This window comes from Kickxella alabastrina (genome assembly GCF_025024165.1).
Source record: "Kickxella alabastrina strain RSA 675 chromosome Unknown BX661scaffold_6, whole genome shotgun sequence".
Classification (NCBI taxonomy): Eukaryota; Fungi; Kickxellomycota; class Kickxellomycetes; order Kickxellales; family Kickxellaceae; genus Kickxella; species Kickxella alabastrina.
Window position 1 is genome coordinate 116,553 of NW_026251477.1, and position 20,164 is coordinate 136,716.

Sequence of the window (20,164 nt, forward strand, 5' to 3'; positions counted from 1 at the left end):
CTAGAGTGTGTGTATTTGCGTATTGTTGACATTCGCCGCCCGCTGCCTCCTCTCTCGCCAGCATAAATTTCGCAACCCCACATTTATTTTCTTTTTTTCCATTTTAATACTCATTCTACATATAGCAACAATTATAATAATAATGGAGACCCCCTACTCCACCTACATAAAGGCAGAGTTTATCGAAACAGACACAGGCAACAAAGTCAGCCGTCGCTCACTAATCTCGGGCTCTCAAAACATAGTCTTGGGCGGCAAAACAATTGTCCACCCGAAATGCACAATCCGCGGCGACCTCCGCCGCGCCGGCCCCACACACCAGGCATCCGTACTCATCGGCCGCTTCTGCTCTCTCGGCCCCTATTCCGTCCTACGCCCGCCCCATAAATCCTACAAGGGTGTCTTCAGCTACTACCCGTTGAAAATTGGAGACCACGTGGATATCGGCGAAAACTCCATTATCGAAGCTGCGTCTATCGGTTCCTATGTTGTTATTGGCAAAAACTGCATCATCGGACGCTTTGCTATCATAAAGGACTGCTGCTTGATCGAAGACGGCGCCATTGTTGCCCCTAATACTGTTGTTCCGCCATTCAGTGTCGTTGCCGCCGGCCCCCCTGCAAAGGTTGTCTCGCACCTACCTGAATCTATACAGGAGGTTTTTGAGGCTCGGTCTAAAGACAACTATGCTAAATTTGTACATGAATAATTGAACCTATATTTTGAAAACTTTAAAACTTTCATACCACCAGATCACTGCGCGAGGCGGTGTATTGTAACCTTTCACCAATTGATTGATCGTAAAATCAACTTGTCAAACAAATTATGACGTGGCGCTCGCAGTATTTTTATAACCAAGCCAGGTGTCAAAAAACCGCTTTACAAACTGCAAGCAGCAAACATAATAGATCAATGTGGGATGGTCTCCAAGATAACCCGTTTAGAAACCAGAGCAGTAGCTTGGTAATAATTACTAGTCAGTTTGGCCGAGTGGTTAAGGCGACAGACTCGAAATCTGTTGGGCGTTGCCCGCACAGGTTCAAATCCTGTAGCTGACGTTAACTTTTGCACCCTTCGCCATTGTTGTCACCGATGCCCCGCATTGCATACTTTTCTATTTCCTCAACCCGATTGAGACTTATATGACCACATCAAACCACATCTCTAACTATTTAATATACCAAAAACGATGCGTACAGACAGGCATCCACTATTTTTCCGTGTCTTTTTTACTTAATCAGACCTGTATATTATCACAGTCGACCATACTGTCGTGCTCTATAAAAATGTGGGTCTAAATCGATATATTCAAGTCTTAAAAATTGCTTACTTAACTGAAAAAGGGGGCAGCGCTGTAAACATCATGGTGTTCCTTGATGTCAGCCAGCAATAACAGAAATGTGTATAGTGGCCATGAGGGCGATCTTGATTCTTGAAAAGGGAAGACAGTGGTTTGAAATGTGTGTTGGGCACCACACATACAGCCACACAATATGTAAGCTCACAAAACAATTTAAACGTCGAGAGCGAGCACTAGGCATGGCCCGAGATAGATACCAAAGCAGGCAGACATCATTTATCCTCAGGGCGCTTGCTAACATCAACCAACTGGTCTGACTGATACGCACACGAAGTCAATAAAAATTCAACAAAATAGCATGCCTGTGCTTAAAATAAGCGCGGGGGAAAAGAGGAACAGTAAATGGATTGAATACAATCGACACAAAATGAACCACAAAAAAACAAAAACAAAAACAAAAAAAGGAATCTGGAGCATAGCACAAAAATTGAGAGATGTGAGAATTAAAACAAAAAGGAATGAGTAAACAGAATGCCAGTCACAATGGGTGGAGAAACATCCAAAAACTATGGAATTTGATGTTTCAGACAAATCGCGCCAAAATACGCTGCAGCCACAAAGTCTTGTTCGAGTCGCGGGTATTTAAAAACAATAGCATTATTGTGATAACTCGTGAATCGGAATATTATTAATGGTTTGGTCAAAACAATAACGAGTGTGGAGAAAGGCTATACTATCTGTTTGAAGAAGATAAAAACGAGTGTGGAGAAAGGCTATACTATTTGTTTGAAAAAGATAAAAACAAGTGTGGAAAAAGGCTATACTATCTGTTTGAAGAAGATAAAAACGAGCAATACGGGCGGTATTGCTCACAACAATATACAGCAAAAAGACTAAAAAATTTCAAAAGCATTGGCCAAACTAATATTGATGTATAGTGTGCCAAGGTAGCTTGATCAGAAAGTCAGTTAGTAGCTCGTAAAAACAGCCAATTAGTTGACAATAGGGTTCAGTGGTCTAGCGGTATGATTCTCGCTTAGGGTGCGAGAGGTCCCGGGTTCAAGTCCCGGCTGAGCCCATTACTTTTTGCAAAACGGTTTACTTTTATAAAAATAAAAGTAAGTCTTTGTTTGGCAAAAGATATGCCTTCTACCAGAATCGAACTGGTGACCTTCTGCTTACTAGGCAGACGCTCTGCCATCTGAGCCAAGAAGGCTTATCAATCAGACTAATCTGATTGGTTCTGGTCATTAGTCTTTTGGCACACCAAAACTCTTGAGCATATCTAGCTGTTGCGTTGAGATGCAGTGTATATTTTTGTGGGGTGGCATTCTTGTTGCTTGTCGGTTAATCTGCGCGCGTTGAGTGTAAAAGGCAAAAGTTCAACCGGATGCAAGGTGAAAACGCGTGCGATATACCCAAGTGACCTGCGCTGGAAACGTCGATACTTCCATTTGATTTTACACATTGTACTTTTCCCAAACACAAATGACGACCTGTCTGCAAGTGCAAATGACTGCCGCCATATGACGCAATCAGCAATGCTTCGACAGTTCTGGTAACAAAAATACGTTATATCTGCCTAACATCCTGCATATACTGGCGATCATATTTGCAGACCCCGTCAATTGTTCAGTCTGTATGGTGTGGGTTCACTTTGTCAAAAGCAGATACTAATCACTTAGAATGACAACCAGCAAATTTGGAACATTAACAATCACATATGCTGTGTATCCGGTTTTTTTGGTTTGCATCACTCAAACATATTTTTATTTTTTATTTTTGAATTATGCAGTGCTACTCGGCGCGCAATTGCGAGCGTACATCCCGGGGGTTCCCTTTTCGGGTTCAGGCTAATTAATTATATTGTTTGCCCTGGCTTGCGTTACATCAGGCCACACAATTATTTTTCCGCCTGGAAAAAGGAGTGAATAGGTATTGGCTCTCTACATCACATTTCTTATTTCGTATTAGTGGTATTTACTATTTGGTTGCTCTCCCAGAACGATAGCGGCGGCAATCTTTTCTGGGCACTCCTTTCAAAATGTTACTCCTATTCTTTAAGCTGCATGTTATTTTTCCCGATCGTGCAAGCACATGTGCTTTATATAGGCAGTCTTACGAATATCCATTGCTATAGAAAGGAGTGACAGGCCTTCTTTGTGTGCTTCAAATGTACAGATCGCCGGAGAGGGCAATTACAAGTGGATAATACAGTAGATTTTTTACAAAGTCGATACATCGGTATTTGTTAGTGGGGCTGTAGGCTGCCCAGTACCTACAACCCAGAATTTTCTAAACTTTATTCTCTCGACTTTCTGTTAGCTGTATCAACCTTTTTGCGAGTTGCAACCGGTTTTGGCCAATAGTGGAATAAATAGTCTCCGTTGAGATAACGATCGCTGCTATTTTCATTTTTTTACTGTATGGAACAGTGATCAATTTTTTTGGGCGCTTTTTTCTGGCACCCAATATTTATTACTCTCGGGATATCTGGGTGTCGTTTACTCTGTCTTTGCCCGTTTTTGACTTACCCCCTCCCGCACTCGCCATTTTAGAGATGTGAGGGGATCTTTTTTCAAGTTAGAGCTTGCTTATTTTAGAAACAACAGGCGAATGTCTGAATCACGCTATTAATCAGTTTGACCGATAGTATTATTATCGTTTGTGCACTTCACTTTCACTTTTTCTTTTCTTTCTCTCTCATCTTTGTATCTTATACTGCCACTTTTACAATTTGGATTTCTGACGATATTCGCTTATTTTTATTTGTTATATACTTTACATACCACTTATCTTTTATCCTACATCAGCTACCCTTGCTAACTATTTGACAATCACTAGCCTGCACAGCAGTAAACAGTACACGGTTCCATCATCATTAAACACAGCGCTAAACAGTTTGATGTTCGAGCTCAAAGCAACACTCAGAAATGCTGTGGGCATATTCAACAGCCAGGAGGAACGGATAGCAGCGCTTGAAAAGATATTTAAAATGCATGTGCACCCTGTCGGCAAAATTGACACGCTCGTAATTGGTCTGAGCAGCGCAATTTTTGGGGTTACCTTTATCTTTATGGTTATCGCCTGGTCTAAGTACAAATACCGTCCCATCCGCGCTAAGAATTTACCATTGACAACATGTATGTTCTTCTCCGGCATAATGTGGTTCGTCGGGGACATTCCAATGAACGGCCATGTTCTTCTCGAAGGGCCTTGGCGCCTGTGCAAGTTTTGGAACGTTTGGGTACGAGTGCTTTTCTGCTTCATCTACACGATGGTGCTGTTCAGTCGGTGCTATGCTCTTGATCGCGTGTTCAACCAGAACAAACCAACCAGTGGCTGGGCGTACTATGCACCTAGCGTTCTGCTGTTTGCGTTTATAATTATTTACTCGATAGTAACTCAGGCCATGCCTGACAAGCTGACGATTGGATATCGGGAGGATTACGAGTTATGCACAACGACCGATGGATACGTGATTGTCACGCTCACCATGCTGTGGGCCAACTGGCTTATCATCATTGCCATGATGTACCGTCTGCGCAACATTCAGTCGACATTCAACGAGTTTTACGAGTTTTTGTGCATCAGTTTCTTTGGAATCGCGGCCATGGTCAAGACCAATGTTGTACACTACACACACAAAAAGTATCCTTATGTCATTGGATATCGCGTGGCTGAGACTATAGGCGATGTCATCATTATCAACGGCATTATTCTGCTCATCATTGGTTACCCGGTAGTCATGAGCATCATCCGGCCCAGGGAGTATGAGCGCGAGTGGCTGCTGAGACTCAGAACCGATGGTCTGCAGGACATGTACGAAGCTAACCTCAATCTGCGTGCTGAAGGCCCCCTCCATTATTCGCGAATGTCCGCCTCGATCCCTAACCAAATGGAAAAAGCCATGTCAGAAGATAATATCAACGATGATTCATTATTTGGCATCCATGGTTTTGGTCATCCCATTGATAATGGCGATTCAGCGGGAGTAAACTCAGGCTATTTACCAACTGAAGGCATGTCAGCTACTACTTCACGCACTCCTCGAAACCGCAACATGCGTGAATTTGACAATTCTTCAGTCAACTCGGCGGATACAATTGACGAAGCAGCAAAGGCCAGGCGCATTCTATAGGCGAAATGTTTTATAATTATATCAATCATAATAAAATAGCGAAAACCTTTGAAATTGACAATGTCATTTACAACTTTAATTATAAAATTTTTATTTATAATAAAGGTTTCCAATTTATTAGTCATTAAGTATAATATGAGTTTAACGTCGATTATATCCAATAACTATACATACAAAATTGTATTTTAATCGATAAAAGCTCTTTTAAATTTCATGCAGGAACGCGATCCACAATTACCTTTTTTATTACACTCGCTCGCCCACAAAATTTAATGCATTATATATTAGTGGGTGCTTGTGCAGTTTCAATGCCGAGGGAAAAATCAGCATGTGCAACCTTCTGGGTACCATTTTGCACAATCTAACGCACAACAAATAAAGACAGACAAAATATGCAGCCATATCCTGTATTCCATGCTCTTGTTTTTTTACTTGGCTTTAAAATGGCTAGTGATGTGCAATTAAAAACAAATTGTTATCCGCACAGGGCATAGGACTACAGGTGTATGTGTATATTGAAAGGAAATGTCAGCGGGAATGTTGGTGTGGTGCACAATTGAGCAAAAACAGAGTGTTGATAACACTGCTTCATTTCACAGTCAAAGTTGTTCTTTTGTTGCTCGCTGGTTGTGCGCTGAAAAAATGTTGATTTCACAATGGGATAAGAGTTGCCAAACACCAACACTGTTGATTTTAGCAGCTTTGGTGCCGCCATTTATTTTTGGGTGTACAAAATGGCTTGGATTATAAACAATACACATAACATCCCCAACCAAATACCGTATCATTCTTATCGGCGAGTATGCGGGGTACTACAAATACAAAAATAGGCGAGCGAACGACCAGCCATGTTTATAAAGAAACCGACATTTGAAAACAAGCGTTTACCATCCTGTATTGAGCATTCGATACAGACAAAAACATCCGATCGTTAGATGGATGGGTATATAACGTTGCATACAAAACAAAGCAATTATTGGTTTTACAACAGGCAAAGATAACACTAAAAATACAATCAACTAGAAAACATTGTGCCTAATACTAATAAGCACTCAATCCAAAAATAGCAAAAAGTAACCGACACCTGCAGGATTCGAACCTGCGCATCCAGAAGATAATGCCTTAGCAGGGCACCGCCTTAACCACTCGGCCAAAGTGTCTAGTAATTTTAAGCGCTTTTAGATAAACTATTAAGCACTTCCTAATGTTTACCATAAATAAAAATTATTTGAAACATATAAAATTGATTGACCTAAAGAGAAGTTGTGACTTTGGATTTTGCAATTGTTTTTGCTGCATGTCCATTTTGATACTTGTATATATTGAACAAATAAGATTATTCCTGCACTGGTGCAAACGTGCGCAACGAGTTGTCTAAAGAAGCAGCGATAATCTCGGCTGAGTTTTCGCCAACCCAGGCAATGGTCTTGACACAGTCACCTCCAGACAAGACGGCTATGGTATGCCATCCCTTGACCTTGAACACGTGTATTTTGTCAACAGCGAGAGCAAGGTATTTGCCAGAGTTGTCAAAGCGGGCATCAGCAAACACAATGGATTCGGGGCATTCACCCTCGCCCTCTTGCGCGAGGTCTGAGAGAGTCCACGAATGAGCCTTCTTCTGCTTGCGCAGATCCCAGACAGCAACTCCGTGGGAGTTCGTTGTGGCAAAGTAGTAGCCATTTTCGCTAAAGTGCAGACCAGTAACCGATTTGAAATCCTCGGCGCTTGCAACGTCCAGGACTGCTAGCACCTGCTTCTGTTTAATGTCAACAATTTTAGCGTAGCCGTCAGCAGTACCAACTCCCATGAACATCCCATCAGGGTGGAATGCGACCTGCGAAATTGGAGAGTCGATTGTTCCGTTGATGATAGTCTGGCCACCCATCGAGTGGATAGCCCACGAGCCATCAGCTGCCGCGCTGACAAAGTACTGGCCGCACGGATGGGTCGAGAGCCCTACAATCTCGGCGGAATGCGCCTTAATAATGTGGGTCTTTGTCCATCCCATCGAGCGGACAGCAACACCCTCGTCGGTGTTGTTAGGCTTTGGTGCCCAAATTCGAATGGTCTTGTCGGACGACGCAGTGATAATGGGCTTGTCGAGGCCGCCACCGTTAACCCAAAGTGCAGCTGTAACCTTCTTTGTGTGTCCCTTGAGGGTAGCCAGCGTTTGGTCAGCCTCACGCGAGTAAACCTCTGCGTGGTTGTCCATGCCGCCTGTCAGTGCAAGCACACCGGCATTGTCCAGGCAAAGTGTCAGGATGCCAGGCTTTGTTGACGTATGCAGAGACTCCACAAGTGCAGTCTGGGTCGCAGTCTTCCAAGCCTCAGGAGAAGCTAGACCCGCAGGCGTCTCGCGCTTCATGCGCGACTTGGACAGAATCTTGGCCGTCTCGGCAGCTTTTGCATAGTATGCATCCTCTGTGTCCGGATCCAGATCCTCATTCGCAGTTGCAGCCACAGATCTGGTCTCAATATTGACCTCATCAACATCAACATCCATAGCCTTGGACGTGTCAGCTGCTGCGAAACCACCGGTAGAGTTTGCCTCAACTGTGCCGGCCTGGGCTTGAAGCGTCGCTAGCGCCTGCCGGGCCTCGTCGCGCTCCTTCACCAGCCGCGCAACCACCCTACACGCAGCATCGTTTTGATACAGCGCCTGAGACAGCTCCTGGCGCACCTGCTGGTACTGCTGCTTGAGAGTGAATGTTTCCAAAACGAGCGCATCCCATTCGTTCTGGAATGTCGACAGAAGCGCTGGAATCGAAGTCAGCGTCGGAGGCCGTGGCCTGACTGCTGGTGGATCTGCGTGCACATCAATTATGTCCTCGTCTGAAAGGCCATGGTCGGACTGCGGTTCCCTGCCATTATCATTCAAATACTTTTGGAGCAGCCGCTTTTCGTATACGCGTCCTGTTTTGGAAGAAATAACAGGCTCCTGGGGCGTCTCACCGGATACTACAATTGATAAGAGTTGGTAAAATAGCGAGCGATTAGAGAGCTTGTGAATTATTTTTCTTAAATTTTGCTGCCCTCATTGACATGAATCGCGATTGAATCGCTATGGACACGATGTCGCTTTCATTTTTTACAAGCTACCGTTGGCGGGTCGTGTTTATCATGTAGTCACTATACTTACTCGAACAGCAAAAGCTCATCGTGATAGCAGCAGAATAAAATTGGGCACACAAATAAAAGCAAATTGCAAATGCGGAAAGAATGAAGAAAGAATCAAAAAAGCGCGTAGGCCTTGCACACGCAAAAGTGTGCGTATTTTCTGTGGCGTGATCATGAATCCGCATTGTTCGAAAATCAGCATACAACAGCAGGAAAATTGCAATTTTTTGTTGGGCAAAAACGAAAAAAATTAAGTTGCTTGTCGCGATATCCACATCGCAGTGCACCAGCCCAATTACACATGGGGTTCAATCTCTCTCCTATTTGATTTCTACTTTGTTGAATCATACACTTTAAAATTTAAAATGGTGCGTATCCATCGTCGAAATGAGTGCGGATGCATCCCACTATAACAGCTGTTTTGGATAGATTCGCACATCGAATCCAACGACAAAATCTGAGATTCGCTTAAATTCGACATTAAACTAACATTTTAAATTTTTGAAAATTCTTAATTCATAAATCTAGGCTGCTCGTCCCGTTGTTTCCGTCTTTGGCCTTAACGGCTCCAAGCTCGAGGCTACCGTGCCCCTGCCCGCTGTCTTCACCGCCCCCATCCGCCCGGATCTGGTCCAGTTTGTTCACAAGAACATGGCCAAGAACCGTCGCCAGGCCTATGCCCCCAAGCAGCAGGCTGGTGAGGAGACCTCCGCCGAGTCGTGGGGTACCGGTCGTGCTGTCGCCCGTATCCCCCGTGTCAGCGGTTCGGGTACCCACCGTGCTGGTCAGGCCGCCTTCGGTAACATGACCCGTGGTGGTCGCATGTTCGCCCCTAACAAGGTCTGGCGCAAGTGGCACATCCGCACCAACTCGAACCAGAAGCGTTACGCTACTGCTTCGGCTGTTGCCGCCACTGGTGTTTCGTCCCTGGTTTCGGGTCGCGGTCACCGCATTAGCAACATTGAGGAGGTTCCCCTTGTCATTGCCGCTGAGGCCGAGTCCCTCACCAAGACCAAGGAGGCCGTCGAGCTCCTCAAGGCCCTCAAGGCCTACGCTGATGTCGCCAAGGTCAGCAACACCCGCTCGATCCGTGCGGGTCGCGGTAAGATGAGAAACCGTCGCCACCGTCAGCGTCGTGGTCCCCTGGTTGTCTTTGCCCAGGACAAGGGTATCAGCCGCGCCTTCCGCAACCTGCCTGGTGTTGAGCTGGTTGATGTTACTCGCCTGAACCTGCTCCAGCTTGCCCCCGGTGGTCACCTCGGCCGCTTTGTCATCTGGACTCAGCCCGCCTTTGAGGCCCTTAACAAGGTCTTCGGCACCCAGACTGAGGTCTCCCAGCAGAAGAAGGGCTACACCCTCCCCGCTCCCCTCATCAACAACCCCGATGTGTCCCGCATCATTGCCTCGAGCGAGGTTCAGGCTGTTGTCCGCCCCGCCGGCCCCCGTGTCACCAAGCGCCCCTTCACCCAGAAGAAGAACCCCCTGCGCAACACCCAAGTTCTTGTCCGCCTCAACCCCTACGCTCAGGTCCTCCGTCGCGCCGAGCTTTTGGGCAAGAACAAGAAGGCTGCCAAGACCGCCAAGGTTAACCACAAGAAGTCTGCCTCGAAGAAGTTCCTGGACATCCTCAAGGCCGATTAATTGTGATATGTCAGAGCACGCAAGGGATGACGACCACGATGTAGTTTGCAAAATATTTAATATATCAATTGCCGTCCCAACCAACACTGACATTGAAATTATATCAACATTATTTAACATACACCCCAATTGTCTGTCTGCCTACTTGGTTTAATATTTTTTATTTAATATGAACAAATGCATGTAGTTTGGATTTGAGCGTTCAGACATTATCATACATCTGTTCGTTGTGGTGCACTGCAGGGGTCCTTGATGTATACCAGTTGCCTACAGGCAGGTTGAACCAAAAGTTCTCCTCATTTAGCAAGATGGCTGCGGCATTGTACATGGCGGCAAGGCCGCAGAAAAATCCAAACCAGCCGCCGGCCTTGATGATGGGCTCGTGGCCCAGCCAGATGCCAGCGCAGGTGAAGGATAGCTGTAGATTCAAGGTCCCAAATAGAATGATATTGGCAATGTGTGATTTCACATTGCCCGCAAGCAGAACCAGGACCCAGATTGACCATGTTAGGGAAATGATACCCTTCTGCTTGCGGACAACGTCGGGGGACTCGTTGGCCTGGTAGTCAAGTATGCCCAAACCGGGGACATCAGCCAGGCCTTTGGCCAGCCACGCGGCGCCGAATGAAGTAAACGCGGCGCCTTCGAATGTATCTCCGTTGGCAATCTGCCACAGGCCGGCAAACAGCTGGGTGATGCCAGCGACGGCGATTGATTGGACTGCCATGCTGCGGTATCCATAGCCGTAGCCGACAGACATACCGGCTTGCATCATTGCCTCCTGGATTGTGCACAGGCTAAAAGTGACTAGGCCGAGGGCAGCGGCATTGCCGAACCGCCGAAACTGTGGTGGTGGTGCTACTATATGTATTTCACGGGGGACAGAGACCGGCGAGTATGTATACGAAGCGTATCCAGGCATGCCAGCATGTCCTGAAATACCCGCTGCTGCCTCCGGCGATATGTCCTTGTTGGTGTCATTTTGTAGCGGTCGCTGCTGCATGTTCGCTGATGCCGTCGATATGTGACTTGATATCGGGCTGCTGGTCTGGTGTATCATGGTGTGTCGAACAAATGGATGTGTCGAGGGTAAGCTAACAATAATAATATAATACAAATAAATATCAATAAATTAGAGTGAAGAAAGCACACTATTTATATTTTATTTTGGCCGAGGGCGTCAAAAATAATGCAACAAAAAAAGAGGAGAGTACCCAGGCCTTATTTTATACACATCCCATCACACTCCACAGCTCGCATCGTTAATTCTGACAGTGGGCACTCCTCAATAACTAAATTGATAGAGGTACTTTGCGCTACATGTCTTTTTGCATCGCCCCAATATCAAATCGTCATTTGCAGTCATCTGATTTCTCAACTTGCAAATAAACCAAGAAACACATGTTGGTGTCATGCTTGCTGCTCGAACAAAGGGTTGGGTATGTTCACACACAGGTATTATCGTAACGTGTAAATTTAATATGGTGGTCACAATAGCCATGCCACCTTCTGTTTTGATATTTCCTGGCATTCAATAAAATGGTCCCGATTTTATAGGATAATAGCGCAGCATGCTTTTCATATGCGGTGGCTAGCAACCCGGCCCAATAAATATACCAGTTCCATGTCAACACACTCGGTTTTGCACATGTGCCGCTCACAATAATTCATAAATCGGTCAGAGTTTAATGTATTGATGAGTATATATGAAAAAGTAGAGGACATACAGATAACAAAACCTAGGCCTTGTACGCTGTTGTCTTATACTCCAGCAGATCACCCTCCTCGAGCATCTGTCTCTCGGCCTCCTGCCTGGCCCAGGTGCGGATCCTATATGACCAACCGGAAAACAAATACGAAAGTATCAGTACAAAATACCGTATTATTTACGCACAAGGTATATCAGCACAGTGGCCTATTCTCACATATATTGACATTATTTCTACGTTACCTGGTGTCTGGCTTGTAGTATACGCCGGCCGCAATCATGCCAAAGGCAATGGCAAAGCCGCCGATCCAGATAACCTCCCAACCCTCGCTTTCGTACTTCTCTCCGGGCTACAAGTGTAAATGATGTCTTTCAGCAATGGAATTAGCAGTCTTGATATTGAATTGTGCCCTTATGATTAGTCTAGAATGTCAAAAATTCCTGCCGCCCATTGTTACCTTGCGACCAAAGAGGTAGCCTCCGGGCTCATTGAACTGAGGTGCGCCGTGCCCACCGCGGACGAGTCTGCTGGGCGCAACGGCTGTGCGGGTTGACAATTGAACTAGCTTGCGAGCAAACATTTTAGAGTGGTGAAATGGAATTGCAAAATTAAAGGTGTGTAAAAAACAAATGAATAATCTGAATTTCAATGCTCATTCAAGAAAAAAATTAGCAGTCAAATTCAACTTTGAACATGCCACAGCGCGAGATTATCTCCCGCTTGCTTTTTGCGGCTCGCAAAGCCCCACACTGATTAGAGTACAAACCACACCGACTAGCGTATATCTGATAAAATAGTGCGTGGTCCAATAAAAAATACGTTAAAGTACGCGATTTCGTGATTAAATTAGCATTTTCAATATCGTTTTGGGCACAGTGCGGCTCGCTGTCCGTCGATCTGTCTCTAGCCCATTCTGACTGGCGCAGCAGGACTTTACAGCCACCACAGGCTGGCTTTTCGCACCTCCCACAGGCTTGAGAGAGGAAGGCATAGTTGGTCGAAAAGGCGACTTTGACAAAATGGCTGGCAAGATTGCTCGCAAGGAGAGTTCAGCCTTTTTCACCACTGTCAGCGCTGATAATATTCAGGTGCGTATTTATTTTGTATTTTATAAGACACGCAGAACCCAGCCACAGACAATATCAACGAGGGATGGAGACATGGATTCAACAGTACGCGGAGACACGTTCTACGTGATGGATGCGCACAAAGAGAATCCATTGCCAGATCCCAACAGCGCCATAATGGATGTTTTAAATGGATTTGGTGGTAGCTATTTGTGCAGCGGATACAGCGACGCAGAATGGATGCGAAAGCCATGGTTGACACACCCATTTTATTTTGCGGCGATTTGCAGATTCTGATTGAAATTCGACAGAACTGCAAATTACCATTTGCAAATGGAATTTGTGAGGCCTACATTTTCTTGCACTCTAACTTCCACCGAAATATGGAATACGCGGCTTTCAGACTGTCCCCATCCCCTTATTTTTCAGCGTCAGCCTTTTAATTTGGCCTTTAAGCGACTAATTGCTGCTGGCTGCTGGTAGCAACACGCCTGCCAGAGAATTAGACAAAGGCAATTGGTTGCTTAACCCTCTACAGTGCTGGCTATCTGGGTTTTGCGTGACTGCGCTTTTGCAGAGTTGTGTGCTCTGTTTATGTGATGGCGATCGATCTGGCGATGTCCAGTATACGCGCGTCTGTCGCAGAAAACGGCAGCAACAAAGCTGCATAGACGCGCGCTTATTACTGGTGCGCCAGATATTAGCATGAGCTGTTTGTCATTGGCGTCTAGAGTGGTTGGGCTATGCGAGCTTGGAGAGCGAGAGCACACAACTGTTCAAACATTTTTTTATGAATGGCTTCAATTCGGACTGGCGCGCACAGCGCGGCGTATATTGAACGGTATTGAACTAAATAATTGTTTACCAGCTTGTCTGCACATACACGTTTCGACTTTTGTAGGAACCTTTACGATGAAGCACATTCAGAAGGAAGACATTGTCACCATCCCCGAGGGTGTTACCGTTGCCATCAAGGCCCGTAACATTACCGTTACCGGTCCCCGTGGTACCCTGACGCGCGATATGCGTCACATCCAGATGGACATCCAGCGCCCCACCAAGAACACCATCCGCATTATTGTCTGGCAGGGTGGCCGCAAGCACATTGCCTGCATCCGCACCGTGTGCTCGCACATCAACAACCTGATCAAGGGTGTCACCAAGGGTTACGAGTACAAGATGCGTTTCGTGTACGCGCATTTCCCCATCAGTGTCAACATCAACAAGGAGGATAACTCGGTTGAGATCCGTAACTTCCTGGGTGAGAAGTACGTCCGCAAGGTCTTCCTGCTCCCCGGTGTTGATATTGTTCAGACCATCGGTACCAAGGACGAGCTGGTCCTGACCGGTAACGATCTTGCCAACGTTTCGCAGTCCGCTGCCTCGATCCAGCAGGCTACCCGTGTCCGCAACAAGGATATCCGTAAGTTCCTCGATGGTATCTACGTTTCGGAGAAGAGCACCATCATCAAGGACGTCATCTAAAGAGAATAGTAGCTTTATGAGTTTTTGGGACGCTTCCAACGATGCTTCAAATTCCAATAAAAGATGTGTCTGTCTCTTTTATTACACTTTACACACAATTAAAAAAGTAAATCAACTTGCTTATTTGTTTAAGTGGCCGGATTACATGAGCTATTATTTAACCCCCAAAAAGTGGTCCACAAGTGAAGACGCTGGCACCACCTTTGCCAGCTCCATTGCATCTGCGGGTCTCGGGATGTCCAGCGCAGCGTTCATCAGGCCAACCACAGCAAACAAACGACTGGATCTCGAAGCGTCGGGCGAGATTTGGCCCGCAGCCCAATGCACAGCAATCATCTGTCTGCACGCGTCCAAGCGGCCCAGCCTCAGAACGGTGTCTCGCGTGGCCAGCCATGCCAGATATGTCGCCTCGGCCCAATTTCGCGCAGCACTGTCGCCCGAATATGAGTTGCGGCTGGTCAGATAGCTGTGCGAATACCGAGCACAAATGCGCAGCCGCTGTATGGCCTGGATGGCAGAGAATGCAGGTGTTTGCGAGTGCTCTCCAGATTCCGGCCTTGTACCCACTACTGCCTCCAGTTGCTCGCACGCCCCGATGACCAAGCACTGGACATTTGCCAACCACGCGTGGTACTTGGAGAGCGATGTGAGGCCCATTCCGCCTAGCGTAGTGCCCAGGCTTGGGAAATGCTCGCTGGGCTGCATGTATATAATGCGCCTCCTAGAAAGCAAGTGGCCAACGTCAGGATTTATCTCCAGGTCGAGAGTTATTGGCAGGTATCCTGGCGCCCACACATGGACAGATGCGACCCGATCCAGCGATGGGAATAGTACGGGAGGACGAGGCTCAATGTGCGAGATTCGCCGCTTGTATCTCGGCTGACCAGCGAAATTGTCGCCTCCAGACACATGCGCCCGCTTGTAACGTCCGGGCCACCAGGCATCGCGGCTTGACGCAGAGGCCCACAGATGCCGCCACGCTTGCAGATGCTCGCGGTTGTCAGAGTAGTGCTGAGGAAATCTCGGAAAAAATGCAATGAGCAGCAACGCAATGGATTCCACAGAGTTGGACAGGGTGAAGCGAGCGCCGCCACCAATAAATAGAATTCCAAGTGCCAAGTTCGACGCCATATGCGTGCCATAGGTGCGCGATGCGCTCACACCATGAAAGACGCGCAAGCGCTGCATCGTCGCCACGTCTCCGCTCCCGGCCATGACCAGCGCAGTGGAGATGCACATGATGTCGAGGCAGGCCTGTGCTGATGCACGAGTCAGGCTAGGCTCGTATCCCAACGCTGGCCTGTTGGCTGCCGCTTCCACTTCGTCAAAATAGGTCAGTATCGTCGTGTGCGCGCTGTAGTCCTCGGTGCCAGCGTACTTGAGCCCGATTGCAAAGCACGCTGCAGTCACAACATGCAGTCGTGCGCGGCACAGATCAGCTGGCAGCTGGGCAGGCATCCATTGCGGAACATTGGTCTCGACCCAGGCTGGCGTCGGGGAGATCGAGTCGAGCATAATTAAAGAGCGCATGAGTGTCTTCCAGAGCAATAAAAACGGGTCGATTGACCGGATCTCATATGTTGTCGTTGGCAGCGCCAATCGCTGTGCAGCTGGATGGTAGTTTGTGCCGAGGAAGATGAGACCAAGTGCTGCGATCGCGCCGAGATCAGATACATTGCCCATGTTTCCGCCGCTGCCCAGGCTTCTGCTGCTTCTCGGCGCAATGTTCAGACGGCCAAGCATATCCATTGGCGACTCGTGGTTAGCGGCTTTGCTGCCATCGCTGGCATGCATGGTCTCTGTGAGCGCGTCCAGCAGGTGCAGATCAGACAGCGACCGGGATGACGTGCCCTGTCCAAGAGCCACCAGCCCCAATGCGAATCCAGCAGCCAGCGAGTAGCACTCGGCAGCGCTTTCGGCCGGATCGGCGCCGTCAAGCCGGGTCGTCATCGTGGACGGCGTGGCATTCTTGATGGCAAACAGCTCACCAAGCATGACCTCAGACATGCGGCGGTGCTGCGAGTTCATGTACAGCAGGCCCAGGCCAAGCATCGCCGCCGCCTGCGTGCCGTGCGACAGCAGCATGAGCTCTGAGGAGCCTGGTGGCAACAGCGTGGGGATATGCAGTGACAGTATCTTGCTCACCGACGCGTTCATTGTGCCCCGTTGCGCGCAAGCGCAGCCCATCAGCAGGGCGATAGAAGTCAGGCCATGGCGAATGCTAAGGTACTTGAATGCCTGCCAGGGCGGGACACCGCACAGAGGGCCGTTTGCCTTGTGCTGTCGCACCCGAGAGCCGCTCGCGCTAGACGCGGCGTTATCAGGCAAAAGCCCAATCCCGAACAAAAACCCCGCGTGCAATGCAAGCGCGTCCTTGTACTTCCGCTGCGATTCCCCTACAGCGGCAGGGTCCGCATCGGTCGGCTGCTCCGTCGGCCAATTCAGCAGCACCCACGACGGGTGTGCGCCTTTGAGTTGGCCGCGCTCTATCGACAGGGCTGCCAGAACGCCGCTGTGGAACAGCGGCCAGCTCGTGTCGGTGTCTGCGGGTGCAGTCCACGCAGTCTCCAACTTGTTTCCGTAAAAACGAGCAGCCACGCGCGGAGGGTCGATTTGCAGCGCATCTTGCGAGTTGAGTCCGAGCGAGCTGTAGCTGAATGCGGCGCGGCCAAGCGGCAATGCATGCACGCGACGGGCGAGCAGGTCCATAAATTGTGCCTTGGCAGCGTCGATCGCCTCGGGGAACGTCGACTCGGCGGCCGGGTGATGCGCGTGCACTGTGGCAAAGATGTCGAGCATGCGCTCAGCCTCATCGACGCGCAAGTCGCCGCTAAATGCAATTTGGCTGAACTCGTGCGCAGCGCCAGTGCTTGTGCCCAGAGGCTGTTTAGCCGAGTGGCCAACTGCTTCCTCGCTCAGTTCGACCACGCCATGGGTCCCGCCTCCGTCGCTGACGTCGCTGACAACCGCTTCTCCCGAAGGTAACCTTTGCTTGAGAAGAAACGGTGCGCTGCTCGGCTCAAAATCAGCTGCCGCGTTGGCGATCAGATCCTCCCGCCCCAGGAGCTTCAAGACGCTTTGCGGCCAGGAAAGTGCACATACCTCGCGCGTCTGCTCGATCGTGCGCGCAGCAGCCATTGCATCTCGGGAGTCAGCTGGAGCAGCAGCTGAAGGGGGGCTTCTTCGCTCGCGAGCTGCTCCAGGACGGCTGCAGTGGGCCTCCGGAGCGTAGCCAAATGGAAGAAGATTCCGGCAACCGTGCGCAACAGCTTCAGCGAGTCGCAGCCAGCGCTCACTGGTTCTGCGTCGGCTATCCCAAAAAGCTGGCCTACAGCGTTGAGCATTGGAAACGGGGCAATTGGCAAGTCGTTATTGCCACTTGTTATCGATATCACCCACTTGAAGAATGATGGGATGACGCTGAGGGCATTGTGTGTTTTCTGCTGATCTTGGGTCAGATCCGCTGCAGCGGATTCGCCGGGCGCAAAGCCCTCACAAAGATACGCATGATACTGGCTGGCAAGCGCGTGTTGCCGAGCAAACTGCAACAGCAGACTTGAAACGGCTGCCAGGCGTGGCTGCGCCTCGGCCTTGTGCAGCGCCGCATCTTCATAGACCAGGTGCAGCGCAAACAAAACGGCTGCCGACCGGTCGCTTATCTCAGTTTTCACACGCTGCGGGAGAGATACGGCGGGGTGGCACCCGTCGCTGCCATAAATTAGCAGTGCTGTCAGGCGACACATCTCCTCCTGGGCGGTTTTGGCTCCCAGGCACGATGCAATAATGTTCCGGCGGAGCTGCAGACCGGAGTGCTTGGACAGAACAGCCGACAAAGCGTCCATCGTCGCTGTCGAAAGAGAGAGAGACGCACGTGCGCGGAAACAACAGCAGTGTGGGCGCGTCCTGTTGTGCATCCAGCAGATCATCACTTGGTTGCCACCGTGTATTCAATGGTGGCAATGTTGCCCTGGTGCGCCAGGTGATCCAGCGGCACTGGATCGCTGTTGCCACCACTGCCAAGGGCCAGCCCAAGCGACCTGTCGGGTCAGGATAAGCAGATCATCAAGCTCACGCCGTGTCGAGCGCATTGGCGCAATAGATTGTGCCGCGTGCCGGAACACCTCGCCAAAATCACATGCGTCGAGCCCAATAACCTGCCCCGCTCAGCAATGAGGATGCAGATGATGTCAGAGCCCGAATACGATTGGATCACACAAATCTGCGCCTTTGGCGCAGTTGCACTTCGAACGTCACTGCGCTGCCGCCGCTCCTTCCAGCATGGGTGCAGCACCGCCTCGGCTCGCATCTGTCGCTGCTCGCGGAATATGTCAACTGCAAAGTTAGGCCCTGGGGAGTCGTTGAAGGACACCCGTCCGAGGATCGAGCTGCGCCGGTCGTTCTTCACCACTGAGCTGTACCCGCTCTTGCGCCTGGACGCCGCCGCGGCAATTGCCACTGCCGATACTGCTGCTGAGGATCGCCGCTGCACGGACAGCGATGCCTGGCGACCGGACCCATTGCGAGGGGCCGAAAAGTGGCCTATTCCAAGGCTGCCTGCATTTGGTGGCTTGCTGCTAGGATCAACATCCATGTCAAAGTCAAAGTCGCTAGGAACCGCTGGCGTTGCCATTGGTGTTGCCGCTGCAAGGCGTCGCCATCCAGTACCGGATCGATGACGACGCACTGGTATATTCCGTATCGACGCGCAAATGAATCCCAGCACAGGACGTACTGCGAACCGCGCCCTTGCGCCTGCTGGCGGCCGCATCGACCAGCGTGATGTTGGGGTCGTTGAATATGGGAATCGAAGCGTCAGAGCCGCCTGCGGATGCGGGGGACGGGCTGAGCATGAATTGTGCGCTCCGGTGTTGTTGTTGCTGCTGCTTTCGCATCCGATCCATGTCTGCCGAGCGGCTTATGCCAAGCATTTTAAACTCACTCCGCGGGCCTAGCAGACTGAAGATTGTCGGCAAGCTGGGCGCAAACAGGTTGGATTCTGCCGATGCAGTGCACCAGCGCTGGACGAGCAGCCCCGTGTGGAGCGGGTGCACGCTGCGCACGCCAAACGGCAGCGCCATGGTGAACGCCTCGCCCGTGTAGTAGTGTATGTTCAGGCTGTCGGTCCTAAATATGCACAGTGCCACATCACGCAGGTCGTCAGAGGAGCTGTCTCCCGCATAAAACCTGGCGAACACTATGTGCTCGACTACCGTGTTGTTGGCGTGCCTTCTGCGAGATCTGCAGCGCCGCTGTTGTCACTTCCGCTGCTTCTGCCGCTGCTTTCATTGAGCAAGAAGCTGCGCACAAAGCTCCCATTGAGCGTCCAAAGAACAGTGGTGCTCTTGTCACTCATGAATGCCTTGTGGCTTCCAGTTTGCGTGTCGTCAAGAGAAGCTATCGGTATTGATCTGGCAAGCGATGGCTTTGCCTGGTCATTTTTCAAAGCCCCCAAAGCCATGTTTATACTTGTGAATATGGATTCAGGCTGTTTGAGTGTTCGTGAGTAAGAAAACAATAACAAAAGGTGGGATCGTGCTCAGGGGATTGGCAATGGATGATGTGATTGCGCCTAAAAAAGGTCCACGTCAAATATATTTGGCTGTGTCGCTTGAAAAATATGGTATTGATTAATTCCTGGCCCCGGGTCTGCTTGTGAAAAATAAAAAGAACAAGGCGCGTTCACCTTTTCTCTCTCGCTTCG

General features: G+C 49.2%; 9 protein-coding genes and 4 non-coding genes across 13 annotated transcripts; 6 read left to right on the forward strand and 7 right to left on the reverse strand.

Annotated features, from left to right (window-relative positions):
- The first annotated feature begins 41 nt into the window (after positions 1 to 41).
- BX661DRAFT_179433 (trimeric LpxA-like protein) lies at positions 42 to 789 on the forward strand. The gene has a single exon (XM_051535194.1). The coding sequence runs from the start codon at positions 143 to 145 to the stop codon at positions 707 to 709; it is 567 nt and encodes a 188-aa protein (XP_051392964.1). The 5' UTR covers positions 42 to 142; the 3' UTR covers positions 710 to 789.
- A 187-nt stretch (positions 790 to 976) lies between these two features.
- On the forward strand, positions 977 to 1,058 carry BX661DRAFT_t44. Its single transcript has one exon. It is a non-coding gene; the product is annotated as a tRNA-Ser (tRNA).
- Positions 1,059 to 2,306: 1,248 nt separating this feature from the next.
- Positions 2,307 to 2,378, forward strand: BX661DRAFT_t45. The gene has a single exon. It is a non-coding gene; the product is annotated as a tRNA-Pro (tRNA).
- Positions 2,379 to 2,443: 65 nt separating this feature from the next.
- On the reverse strand, positions 2,444 to 2,516 carry BX661DRAFT_t56. The gene has a single exon. It is a non-coding gene; the product is annotated as a tRNA-Thr (tRNA).
- Positions 2,517 to 3,959: 1,443 nt separating this feature from the next.
- BX661DRAFT_179436 (uncharacterized protein) lies at positions 3,960 to 5,487 on the forward strand. The gene has a single exon (XM_051535195.1). It carries the CDS (start codon positions 4,206 to 4,208, stop codon positions 5,439 to 5,441), a length of 1,236 nt encoding a protein of 411 aa, XP_051392965.1. The 5' UTR covers positions 3,960 to 4,205; the 3' UTR covers positions 5,442 to 5,487.
- A 1,032-nt stretch (positions 5,488 to 6,519) lies between these two features.
- On the reverse strand, positions 6,520 to 6,601 carry BX661DRAFT_t55. The gene has a single exon. It is a non-coding gene; the product is annotated as a tRNA-Ser (tRNA).
- Positions 6,602 to 6,742: 141 nt separating this feature from the next.
- BX661DRAFT_209578 (putative PRP19-non-snRNP spliceosome component required for DNA repair) lies at positions 6,743 to 8,694 on the reverse strand. Its single transcript, XM_051538698.1, has 2 exons — positions 8,584 to 8,694; positions 6,743 to 8,402 (listed from the first exon to the last, which is right to left on the reverse strand). Exons 1-2 carry the CDS (start codon positions 8,600 to 8,602, stop codon positions 6,778 to 6,780), a joined length of 1,644 nt encoding a protein of 547 aa, XP_051392966.1. The 5' UTR covers positions 8,603 to 8,694; the 3' UTR covers positions 6,743 to 6,777.
- On the forward strand, positions 8,664 to 10,202 carry BX661DRAFT_197106 (putative 60S ribosomal protein L4; the record flags this gene model as incomplete). The annotated part of the gene is made up of 2 exons (XM_051538107.1): positions 8,664 to 8,687; positions 9,135 to 10,202. 2 exons carry the CDS (start codon positions 8,664 to 8,666, stop codon positions 10,200 to 10,202), a joined length of 1,092 nt encoding a protein of 363 aa, XP_051392967.1.
- A 268-nt stretch (positions 10,203 to 10,470) lies between these two features.
- BX661DRAFT_137559 (GPR1/FUN34/yaaH family-domain-containing protein) lies at positions 10,471 to 11,064 on the reverse strand (the record flags this gene model as incomplete). The annotated part of the gene is made up of 1 exon (XM_051532699.1): positions 10,471 to 11,064. A coding segment is annotated over one exon (594 nt), but the record flags the coding sequence as incomplete, so codon positions are not given.
- Positions 11,065 to 11,870: 806 nt separating this feature from the next.
- On the reverse strand, positions 11,871 to 12,573 carry BX661DRAFT_179441 (ESSS subunit of NADH:ubiquinone oxidoreductase-domain-containing protein). The gene is made up of 3 exons (XM_051535196.1): positions 12,369 to 12,573; positions 12,154 to 12,260; positions 11,871 to 12,032 (listed from the first exon to the last, which is right to left on the reverse strand). Exons 1-3 carry the CDS (start codon positions 12,489 to 12,491, stop codon positions 11,942 to 11,944), a joined length of 321 nt encoding a protein of 106 aa, XP_051392969.1. The 5' UTR covers positions 12,492 to 12,573; the 3' UTR covers positions 11,871 to 11,941.
- A 903-nt stretch (positions 12,574 to 13,476) lies between these two features.
- Positions 13,477 to 14,540, forward strand: BX661DRAFT_85336 (ribosomal protein L6, alpha-beta domain-containing protein). The gene is made up of 2 exons (XM_051539520.1): positions 13,477 to 13,666; positions 13,880 to 14,540. The coding sequence occupies exon 2, from the start codon at positions 13,891 to 13,893 to the stop codon at positions 14,461 to 14,463; it is 573 nt and encodes a 190-aa protein (XP_051392970.1). The 5' UTR covers positions 13,477 to 13,666; positions 13,880 to 13,890; the 3' UTR covers positions 14,464 to 14,540.
- Positions 14,380 to 17,862, reverse strand: BX661DRAFT_85311 (uncharacterized protein). The gene has a single exon (XM_051539519.1). The coding sequence runs from the start codon at positions 17,599 to 17,601 to the stop codon at positions 14,617 to 14,619; it is 2,985 nt and encodes a 994-aa protein (XP_051392971.1). The 5' UTR covers positions 17,602 to 17,862; the 3' UTR covers positions 14,380 to 14,616.
- A 541-nt stretch (positions 17,863 to 18,403) lies between these two features.
- Positions 18,404 to 19,450, reverse strand: BX661DRAFT_85352 (uncharacterized protein). Its single transcript, XM_051539523.1, has one exon. The coding sequence runs from the start codon at positions 19,229 to 19,231 to the stop codon at positions 18,509 to 18,511; it is 723 nt and encodes a 240-aa protein (XP_051392972.1). The 5' UTR covers positions 19,232 to 19,450; the 3' UTR covers positions 18,404 to 18,508.
- Positions 19,451 to 20,164: the final 714 nt, after the last annotated feature.

Excerpts from the sequence above, each read along its gene's own strand:
- BX661DRAFT_179433 (XM_051535194.1), top strand. The coding sequence starts at position 143 with ATGGAGACCCCCTACTCCACCTACATAAAGGCAGAGTTTATCGAAACA.
- BX661DRAFT_179436 (XM_051535195.1), top strand. The coding sequence starts at position 4,206 with ATGTTCGAGCTCAAAGCAACACTCAGAAATGCTGTGGGCATATTCAAC.
- BX661DRAFT_179441 (XM_051535196.1), bottom strand. The coding sequence starts at position 12,491 with ATGTTTGCTCGCAAGCTAGTTCAATTGTCAACCCGCACAGCCGTTGCG. Across the intron at positions 12,261-12,368 it reads GCTACCTCTTTGGTCGCAAG|CCCGGAGAGAAGTACGAAAG; the intron begins GTAACAATGGGC and ends TTACACTTGTAG. Across the intron at positions 12,033-12,153 it reads TACTACAAGCCAGACACCAG|GATCCGCACCTGGGCCAGGC; the intron begins GTAACGTAGAAA and ends TTGGTCATATAG.
- BX661DRAFT_85336 (XM_051539520.1), top strand. The coding sequence starts at position 13,891 with ATGAAGCACATTCAGAAGGAAGACATTGTCACCATCCCCGAGGGTGTT.
- BX661DRAFT_85311 (XM_051539519.1), bottom strand. The coding sequence starts at position 17,601 with ATGGCTGCTGCGCGCACGATCGAGCAGACGCGCGAGGTATGTGCACTT.
- BX661DRAFT_85352 (XM_051539523.1), bottom strand. The coding sequence starts at position 19,231 with ATGCGGCCGCCAGCAGGCGCAAGGGCGCGGTTCGCAGTACGTCCTGTG.